Here is an 11,143-nt window from a genome sequence, read left to right on the forward strand (position 1 = left end):
CAGCTAAGGGAGCAGTGCCCCAACTCGACAGCAGGTGTGCTCTTTAGCACTGCAGCACACAACCCACTGCAGTGCTACCATGTTTGTGTGTGTGTGTGTGTGTGTGTGTGTGTGAGAGAGAGAGTGTGTGTGTGTGTGTGTGTGTGTGTGTGTGTCTGTGTATATGCGTCAGACGTGCCTGCCAGCTTGGCCACTGCTGCTCCTGCCACTCTGCTGAAGGAGAGGGGGGAGAGAGAGAGGACGCTGGAGGAGTGGAGGGAGAAAGAGAGGAAGGGGGATAGAGAGACAGCGAGAGAGGGGGAGTCCAGGCCCAAATAAAGCCATGGGGGCCGGGGCTGGGCTGGGCCCTCTTTTGCTATAAATACGCTGGCTGCCTGGAGATTCGGGTTTGGTGGTTGGGGCTTGGGACCAGCAACCACCACTGCTGCAGCAGCCTTCCTCAGGGGATTCTCCACTGCATACTCATCATCCTCATCCTCCTTAACCTGGTCATCAGTGTTCTGGGCATCCAAAATGCCTCGTGTGGACGTAGACCTCAAGCTGGACTTTAAGGATGTCCTCTTCAGACCCAAGAGGAGCAGCCTGAAGAGTCGCTCAGAGGTCGGTGCCGATAATTCATTTTACTCAGATAATGTAATCCAAGTAGTACGGCTACAATTCAATCAACCAGCAGAGCAGAATCCTGCTCAGGAGGAGAGTAATCTGTTTACTGTTGCATTCAGGAAGTACGCTTTACACCTTCAGTGGGTGACGCAATAGAGATATGTTAACTATTTATACATGGGGGAGGATGGTAAGGGTGCAGGAGTTTTGCGGCCTTCTAACCTTAGTTGCTACACTCATATCGTCCTGAGTAAAGATTAAATTTGGACATATTTATTTACAGTGCAGCAGCAGCAGCAGCAGCAGCAGCAGCAGCAACAATGACATTGATTATCTTATAATCCAAAAAAAATGTCTCACTAAACCTGACAAGTGCATAGTTTTATATTTGTACTGTATTGTGTGAGCCAATATGCACACTGCCTTTGTACTCTCTCACTTTGTTGAGCGAAAAAGTTACCCCGAAGGAGCATGGAACAATGGGGTGACCTTCTTAAAGGTGGCAGATAACCAGGCTACCCTGTGCCAGGCAGAGGCTATAAACAATAACTGTCTACCAGCAGAGAAAACAACAAATGAACAAGAGGAACCAGGAATAAAAAAACAAAGATTTTGATCAGGATTCACTAGATTTTGTCATTTTAAGCAGATATAACAGGCCACAGTGTATGTAGAACCCACTCATGTGTGTCTCTGGGACACCACAACACTCTCCTTCTTGTTTTATCCTCGCAACTTCCTCAACTTACCTATGTGTCACTAGATCAGGAACTGGTACTGACCCAAAAGATCATGATACTGGTGTGGTCGCACTGGATCTGCGGTGGAAGGTGGAAGTGGGTGGGAGTTGGCTTCTGGAGCCAGTTCTGAGAGGTGGCGAGCAACATGAGACACATGAGACTTCTCAGAAAACCTGTTTAAAAATAGTACTGTGCATTACAGTCAAGCAGAGCACATTCCATATGCCACAGAGATATGAGGATAACATTAGACATATATATATATAGAGGGCCTATGTTAACGCACACAGACACAGATAATAGCAAAGAGCACCCAGTACTTCAGCATGAACTGATGTGCGCCAATTCTATATTTTGTCACATTTATTGAATTGGTCATTACTGACATTCCATCAAATCCTGAAGTAACTAAATAATAATAAAATAAATAAATAAAATAAAGAGACAATACCTGATTTCAGAGGTCAATAGTCGACACAAGATTACTTGTTGCTGCAATGAAGTCAAATCTAATGGTCCGTGCACTCAGAGAGCATCCATCTGTTGACATTCTGACTCTATAATCATTCTGATTATTGCTGCTGATGGTATATGAGCATCATGGAAGATAAACTGCATCAATATCAAGAGACCACACGGTGAGCTGCTCAGTAATCACATACTGATGCACCACTGCTGAGCTGCAGAAATGTATCTCTTCAATCATCTTGCAGATGCTCTCACATCTGAATTTTAACCACTCCATTGGAACTGACAAAAACACTGGCAACACACCAAGTGATAGAAGATCACAGTAAATGTATTACATTTAGGTCCTTCATATTGTGTGAGCGTGCATTTGTATCAAGGGAACTTTGTGATTTCATGAAAAAAATACTCAGTATCTAATGAAAACCATTTGTTTTTAGTGATACTGTTATTTCAAATGATCACGTTCATAGCCTAAACCCTAAAACTGCCTTATAACTGTTGGATCAGCCAATGGATCCATGTGTCATACTTGCTGATGATTTACTGGCGACTAGACTGGAAAATCTTGCTGAGTCAGTGTGCTGTACAGAGAGAAAAGGTATATTGATTTACTGCAGCGAGACATTGGATACGCACGACTGTCCACTCCTCGCCTCTCATCCATACCTCTTTCACCACTTTTCTCTTTCTCCCGCCATTATGAGTTAAAGCCTTATTTTTGCTTCGGCTCTGAAAATGATTCCACCGTGAAGGTTATGGCACACTGTTAGCCCATTTCCACAGCTGAAGTAGCTTTGCATAATAAATGACTTGGCTCTGCTCTGCAAAGGCATTCAGCACTGTAAAACTGTTGGATTGAACTAAATCAAATCATTTTGCACTTCTGACTTTCCTTATAACAATCTACCATCCACCTTACCTTCCCTGTAGTAAACATATGTTTCCACTTTGGCATTATACCTTAAAATATTGAGCTCTGACTGTGCTAATACAACACTTTCTGTAAATGATTTGTACAGCAAGACTCTAACTTTTGCTTAATAATGGACATTATAATATAATGCTATAAGATAATGCTAAATGCAAAAATATAGCATAAGAGTAGCACAAGGAGAAAAGAGTCATAAAGTCAACTGACTAAATGATGTACATGTTGCATTGAGAAAGTGTGTGTGTGTCATTGCTTCATCTTCAACTGAATTCCGTTTTTCATTTGTAAGAAAGGGGGATGTGTTCAGTTTTTCTTTATGAGTCACTTAAAAGGAGCATGTTTTTAAACTGCACTCACACTGTGCAGCTAACTGTGGTTTCAGTCGTGTTAACTAACTGGGGTAAGATTTATTTATGGCTATGATCTTTTCGAAAGCCATCACCGCCACGACTTGCACCATCAGTGCAGAACGCAGATACATGCTTTCCTGTAAAGGGAGCAGCTGGTGCATCACAATGGGCCCTGCTTGTTTCATGTAGCTTATCACATTACAGCAAGCTAACTAACCACCAGGTCTAAATGATTCAGTGAACGCCCGTCACGACCTCACAGACCCAGAGCACGGGCCACATGGTCTGCTCCCATTTTCAAGAAACTCTGCAGCGTCCCTCAGTCAGTTTGAGAGACAAAATAATTCATCACTCACATAAAACACTTTCCTTGTAGCAGGATATAATTAATGGTCATGAAACACAGCTACAGAATTATTCATGGCTCATCCCTCCTATCAGGTGGACCTTCAGAGGACCTTCACATTCCGCAACTCCAAACAGACCTACACTGGCATCCCCATCATCGCTGCCAACATGGACACCACAGGAACGTTTGAGATGGCACAGGTCCTCAGCAAAGTGAGTTAACACAACGGAATGGATGAAAAATAAACAACAGCTTCACTGCATTTGTGTGTTTGTCACTATGTGGGCCTGCTAAGCTCTCTGAGCAAGCATTTGGCATAGAATCACAAAACAAAAGCCAGGATGCTGTGAGGAGAAAGCATGACTTAGCTACCTTGTCCTGGATGCGTCTACCACCTTGTGGGATGTCTTTTTGTAATGCCTACTGCGTCCGAAAATCAAAGTGTCGGTAATCTTTGGGTGAATGGTTTGATTTTTCTACTCAGCCCAACAACATGTTCGGAAACGGTCGGATGAAAGCAGTTTCTTGTGTTTGCAACAAGAATCAACAAACAAGAAACCATGATGATTTATAGGAAGTAATATCAAAAGAACAGATGAAAAAATGGAATATGGATATTCATATTTGTTGAATTTGGTTCAATATCTAAATCGTTTCTTTCTTTCTTTCTTTCTAGCACACCCTCTTCACAGCCATTCATAAACACTACTCTGTAGAGGAGTGGAAAACCTTTGCTGCTAATCATCCAGACTGCTTAGAGGTAATATCAGCAAGTTGTTCCTCATTAGCAACAGGGACATAATTACACACATTTTTATTTAGAATAGTCTCTTCCTAAAAGGCAACTGGGGTTTTTCTCCACAGCATATCGCTGCCAGCTCAGGCAGCAGCAAAGCAGATCTGGAGAAACTGTGTGCCATCTTGGAAGCCATCCCTGCCCTCAAGTACATCTGTCTGGATGTGGCCAACGGCTACTCTGAGTACTTTGTGGAGTTTGTGAAGACAGTCAGAGAAAAGTTCCCCAAACACACCATCATGGTAAGAGAGACAGGGTTCGCCGCCTTTGCTTTGCTGGCGGTTGTGGGGTCGTGGGGTTGTGGTCTTAGGGCTAACGCTGTCTGCCTTGCAGGCTGGTAACGTGGTAACAGGGGAGATGGTGGAGGAGCTCATCCTCTCCGGTGCTGACATCATCAAAGTGGGCATCGGGCCAGGTGGGTTGGTACGAGTGTGTGCGCTTCCTCTGAGTAAACACAAAACTGCATGGGCCTCACATAAGGAAAGACCAGTGTTTTTGTTGCACTTTTTACTCCCATGCTCATCATCAACATATCTTACAATAGTCATTACCGCATTAAAGGGAAGCTTAAGGTTTTGGGTTGAAATGGGCATCTCTCTCATTCTTGTGAACTATTTTGATAGCAAGTTATCAACAATGAGAGATACTCTTACACAACGTGACAACCAACTCTGTCCTTTCAGTAAAAAATGTAACATTTGGTCCACTAGTAGGATTTGAGTTACAAGTCTTAGGTTGGTGTAAATAGAGTAAAATCTGGTTTTATTACCAGTAGATGAGCCTTTGTTAATGCAGCAGATTTGGCTTCAACAAACCATTGTAGAATTAGAACATAAAGAGCTCTGGTGCCAGTTATCTTATTGTTTGCCAAATATCCCAAAGACTTTGCATTTAAACACCTTGTTCCATATGAGGCAGGCAATCTCTTATATCACCTGCCGCTGTGTCTCTGTCTCCAGCCTGCTGAGCACTCATCTGAGAGCTGAAAGACAACAGTTTCTTGTAACTACAGCTGCAGCAATCAAACACCGACGAGCAACATTACACGAGGATCACTTCTCTAATGTGTGAACTGTGAACTGTGTGTTGCAGGATCTGTGTGCACGACAAGGATCAAGACAGGAGTGGGTTACCCTCAACTCAGTGCTGTAATAGAGTGTGCAGACTCAGCCCATGGACTCAAAGGACACATTATCTCTGTAGGTCCCACGTTATGGTGCAAAGAAATACAGGGACAGCCAGAATAACTGAACTGTATAATGGAGAGTGTATAGTATAGTGTACTTGTCAAAGGAGTCACTACAGTCAGGTTAGGCAAAAGGCAAATCTTTAAAGGTTAGAAAAGAGACCTGTCATGGATGTAAAGGAAAATATGTTGCAGATATAGAGAAATAGAGAAAAAAGTAAGGAAAAAAATATAGTTTGCATATAGTTATTTTGTGCTTCTTTTCATGTGAAGGTATTGAACTGTGCATCAGCTTATTAATGTACAGGATAGGGTCCTAACAAACATTATCCAAAGACCCTCACCTAATCCATGCTGTACATGTACACAATAGCCCTACTAATAATTGTCATTATAGATAATGAGTGATTCAAATACATTTATTTGCTTATTTCAAGGCTTTTTCACTTTTAAATTTGACATGTCCATAAGAAGCTGTTGGTTAAAGGTTCTTCCAGTGATAGTAATACTGGCTATCGGCCACCAGAGGGCGCCCTCAGCCTTCCAAGGCTGGTAGAATAATAAGAAAAACTTGATTCAGAGTGAGGCCATACTCTATGGGTGATATGTATTTTTGCTCTGTCCAGGACGGTGGCTGCAGTTGCCCCGGAGACGTAGCTAAAGCCTTTGGTGAGTATTCAACGCACAATGTTCAGCCGTCTCATACTTAAATGAGTCACATGGGGGGTCGTGTGTAACTGCACTGCACTGTTCCATGAATCTAACCACCAGTATTACTTCTCTGGCTTTGCTCCTCAGGTGCGGGGGCTGACTTTGTGATGATGGGAGGAATGCTTGCAGGCCACGACCAGTGCTCTGGGGAGGTAATTGAGAAGAACGGCAAGAAATACAAACTCTTCTACGGCATGAGCTCTGACACAGCCATGAAGAAATACGTGGGTGGAGTTGCCGAGTACAGGTGAGCGACTGATAACAGGAGATCAGGAAATCAGGAGATGCATAATAATTGTTCTAAAATTTTGTGCCATCGATGTTGGTAACCAAAATGCTCCTAAGGATTGTTATAATCCTTGATATAACGTTATCTATAAGTATATACTGTATGCACTTTGATACTCCTTATGACTCAAACCTGGATACAAAGAGTTGTACTCATTATTCAGTATAGGTGCTATAATAATCCCACAAAGTGTAGAATATCAGTATGATGCCAGTTTAAAAAGGAGAATTTATAAAGGAGCGTTAAGTTAAAGAACTGAATAAGCACATACTGCATATTTCATCAACAAAAAGTATTTGTTTCAACTACAAATGTCCCTATTCCTCCTTTCTCCTGCCCCCTTTGCTCTCAGGGCGTCTGAGGGGAGGACAGTAGAGGTGCCCTATAGAGGAGATGTGGAGAACACCATTCGAGACGTGCTGGGAGGCCTCCGCTCCACCTGCACCTATGTGGGCGCCGCCAAGCTCAAAGAGCTGAGCAGGAGAACCACCTTCATCCGTGTCACACAGCAGTCCAGCCAAATGTTCACTTAGTCCACACACACACACACACGCAGGTTGCATGATGTGCATTGTACTTGTATTATGCAGAGCTGAAACATGGAAGAGTAAGACAGTGGTGTCACACGTAAACACTCACACCGACACACACACACCTGTACATGATCGCCCAACCTGTTTCTCTCAGGATTTCTGCTGTCGGAAAAGCTGTCAGTCTCCTGCAGGTTGTGATTAAAATAAACTCAAAGTTTGACTTGAATCACTCTCCCAGAGGAATAACGGCGCTCTGATCAACTTAATCCTACAGCAGGTGCATTTACATGCTTACAGACGCCATAATTTGCTGTTAAATGTACCAGATTCCATTTTTGAAGTGTGTGTACAAATGTTCTAACAGCTTGGATAAATTCCTCTCAGTTTTGAGAAACTGGAATAAGAAAGTCAGACTACTGAGATACGTGTGCTTCATATCTGATCTTCCAAAATACTCTTTTAACTTGTGTATTTAAAGTAGTCGGCATATTTCTTCATTAACACCACATCGCATGCAGAGACACTCAGCGGGAGGAGGCTGATACTTGTGCTAAGTTCATTTTGGGGAAACTGCTGCTGAACTGTATGTTGGAATGAATGTGCAAATCAATATGCAAGATAAAGAGACATCACCCTTTAACTGTCGCTGGAGAAATCATGTCGCAGTAGGTGCATGCAGGACCCTCTGCTGATTTCCTCAGTGGTGTCGATCATTCTTTTTCCAAGATGTGCAAATAATATTTCCTCGTGACAGACAACATCTCATGTATCTCGCCTTAGTGTGTGTGTGCATGTACTTTGGGGGTGTCAGGAAGGTTACACTGAGCCAGATAAACACAAGGACCTCTTAATTTCTGTCCATCAGACCTTTGACATATTTTAGATACACCTCACATACCTTGCTGTGCATGTAAACCAGTCTCGTATAAGTGTCCATCACTGATTCCACTGTGCCTGACATTTTAAATCAAGGGCTTCAGGGAAGTAATGTAAAGCAAAGGAACAGTAGACATTATTAAAAGAAAATTCTGAAAAACATACTGGAAATGCAGCACTAAGAGAGTTTCATTGTTATTGTAAAGAAGACTTGTTACCAAACCCAAATGATCATCTTTTTGGGAAAGAACCTTCATTTTTTGTTTGTTTTAAAGGTTTTCTTCTTCTAATAGGAGTTGTGTTGGTGGTTACCTGATGCACATTGTTGCAGAGGAGCAACAGGACTACTTTGTCCCAGCAATTTAATGTACTGCAAGATGAAGCCAGAAAATATATCTCATCTTATATCTTATGTCATATAGATAGAAACATAGATTTGCTGTTTTCTTGCACTCAAGCAACCACTGTAGTCATCAACCTAGCTAGAAGATTTATTTTAGAAATATCTATATACCTACTCCGCAGTCATTAATTCTTTAGCCCCAGTTCTATTTCTGTTGAGACTGAAGGTGAAGATTTTTTATTTGGAAAATCTGCAGGATCTTCATCATTCTACTATTCTGTGTGTTACAGTGACAGTAGCTTTGGTACACTTAAGTGTATTCTCTTTTCCCTTTTTATTTTTGTAACATACATGAGGGAACATGAACAGGGGAATTATTTGAAGTGCAACATCGTACTCCTGTGAGCTTAGAAACTTTACAATAATTCAGTAATTAGTGTCTCAACCATTGCAGGTAGTGGGGATGTCGTGTAGCCTACTGCACAGTAGAGGGCGCCATTTTCGGCTGTAATTTCAGCACCAAGCCAAACCAATGGAGGAAAATATCATAGCTAATGAGTGATATGGTTTTAAATGTAGCATTTGTGTTTTTTTAGTGTTCAAATAAAGACACAAGTCGACCATTTATTCCAGATATGTCAAGGTTTCTTTTTCTTTTTCAAAGAGGTGCATTTGTACAGATGTCAAATACATACACCAACAGGGTTTCTCCATTGCTATAGAGGAAAAGGGTGGTGAGACACAGGGACTTGGTGAGTACAATATAGTACAAACAAGTTGGCTGGGAACTGCTGTGGCCCCCTGCAGGCCAGGCTGTCTGTGCAAGTCTGTGCTGATGTCCAGTTCTCTGCCATCGTCTGTCTCATGGGCCAAAAAGTTTCAGTTCAGTACTTGGTGTCACAGGAAAGCAGAGAAACATCCAGACAGACTGGTTGCCAGCCTCAGGGCTGAGTGTTCAGAACAGGGGGAGGTATCAAATGAGCCACAGGCTACAGATAAACTCCGCCCCATCCGTGGCAGTGGGCAGGGTCAGAGGTCGCGAACCGTACAGCCTGTCCCCTGCTGAAGTGTTTGTCGCCTTGCACAGAGAGGCAGAACAAAGACGTTCAGTACACTGAAGAGTGATCCAAGCTATCTCCAGCATAATACACATAATATCATAATAATAATTCATAGTTAATTATCAATAATTACATTTGTTAATCATATCAAATTATATGTAATAAATTTACATATCTTATAACCCATATGAAACAGCCCACTATGTAAATTGATTGGGGTGAAACTAAACTGTTAAGTGGGCCTCTACAAGTCTTTTTTTTTTTTTTCTTTCTGCCTGAGTTGGTTATCCAGCGCTATGGACATTGACGACGTCATACAAAAAAAGAAAAAAAAAGGAATCCTGATCGAATTCTGTTCACTTTTAAAACACAACAAAGTGCCAAACACACATCCGTTTTGCAAAATGAAAGTACAAACATCAAGAAACAAAGAGCACACATGCCTTTTTTTCTGATCGAAAAGTCAAAGCTCACACACCAACATTCATTTTATTTGTAAAATTGTGCAAGAAGCCAATTTTTTTTTTTAAAAAAAGACAACATTAGCAGTGTTCCTCCAGTGAGGAAGCTTGTCATAAAAACTCAACAATGACACATTCTCTACATAGTTTTAAGTCCCCTGACTTTATATTGAGTGCTACAAGGAGACCAAAAACACAGAAAAAGCTCCTGCACCAAAGATAATGCAAACAAAGCAAAGGTTTGTACACACCGTTTTCGCACCCTTCGACCAAATCAAGCTGTATCAAACTCCTTACAAATGCATCCCGACACTTTACAACAACACGAAACCTTGTTAACGGCACAGCCTGGTTGGTTTAGGGTGGAAAAGATTCCAAACAAACCCGAACACAACAAAAGAAGGGATGCATTCCATGAGAAAAGGTTTTCCTAGAAGAAAAGAACCAAGGAACCCCCTAACACCTCGGCCCGTTGGACCCAAGAACGCGCCGGGCGCCAAGCGAGATGGAGCACAGACAGATAAACACAAGGTTACGGCAACGTGATGTGCAAAAACTTAAACTGAGCCATCTCTCTTTTTCATCCTTATTCACCCCCTTTTTCATTCTCATTCTCTCTGTCTGTTTTGAATGAATGTTACCCCTAGGGAAGGTATCGGCCTGAGACAGAGGGGTTAGACCAAGCCCATCCTAGGATTAGAAAGTGCTGAAATATTATCAAGTCTTTTACATCTACTTACATGTGCATCTCTGTTGGTTGGTTGTTTTTTTTTCTTTGTTTATGTTTTTTTTTATGTTATGCTTTTTTGTTTTTTTCTTTTTTACAAAAAGTGGTCCCCACTAGCAATGAGGTCTTTTGTTTCTGTGGGTCTCACCGCGAACCGCCGAGGGTCAGGGTTTATGATCTCACAGACAATTAGAGGAGAAAACACTCAGTCGCACGCATGCGTCACACACTCGAACCCTAACACGCTCATACACATTTGAACAACCAGGTGTACATAAGCACACACACTACACACACGACATATAGTGCAGACGCACAAACGCACACACCGAGGAGACATGACACACGTGACATGTCTCTCACAAACACTCAAATGTAGGAAGGCCGCAAGGACAAAAGGGAAAGAGAGGTACAGACGAATTCTCCGTTGGTTTTGTTTCTCTTCACAAACATCCTGACTCGTTTTACAGATGTGACACACACATCGGCTGACAGTAAAAATTACACAGGCCATTAACAAGGATGAGACACTGGAGTAAGACTATGCTACATACACTTGGCACAGCAAAGGGAGAAAACAAAATGTAAGTATTGCACATCGTGGTACATTTCAAGGGGATAAAAAGGTTAAACTTGGGATTATTCTGACAAAATTAATACTACACCAAACCCTCCAAAAATGTTGAAACCTTGCTATGATGTGCCATTCCCTCTCC

At 42.1% G+C, this 11,143-nt stretch overlaps 1 protein-coding gene across 1 annotated transcript; it reads left to right on the forward strand.

Moving 5' to 3' along the window:
• The first annotated feature begins 406 nt into the window (after positions 1-406).
• gmpr (guanosine monophosphate reductase) lies at positions 407-7,599 on the forward strand. Its single transcript, XM_070846300.1, has 9 exons — positions 407-600; positions 3,537-3,656; positions 4,121-4,204; positions 4,309-4,482; positions 4,574-4,655; positions 5,333-5,439; positions 6,053-6,095; positions 6,225-6,384; positions 6,779-7,599. The coding sequence occupies exons 1-9, from the start codon at positions 514-516 to the stop codon at positions 6,957-6,959; spliced, it is 1,038 nt and encodes a 345-aa protein (XP_070702401.1). The 5' UTR covers positions 407-513; the 3' UTR covers positions 6,960-7,599.
• Positions 7,600-11,143: the final 3,544 nt, after the last annotated feature.

This window comes from Pempheris klunzingeri, chromosome 16 (assembly GCF_042242105.1).
Source record: "Pempheris klunzingeri isolate RE-2024b chromosome 16, fPemKlu1.hap1, whole genome shotgun sequence".
Lineage (NCBI taxonomy): Eukaryota > Metazoa > Chordata > Actinopteri > Acropomatiformes > Pempheridae > Pempheris > Pempheris klunzingeri.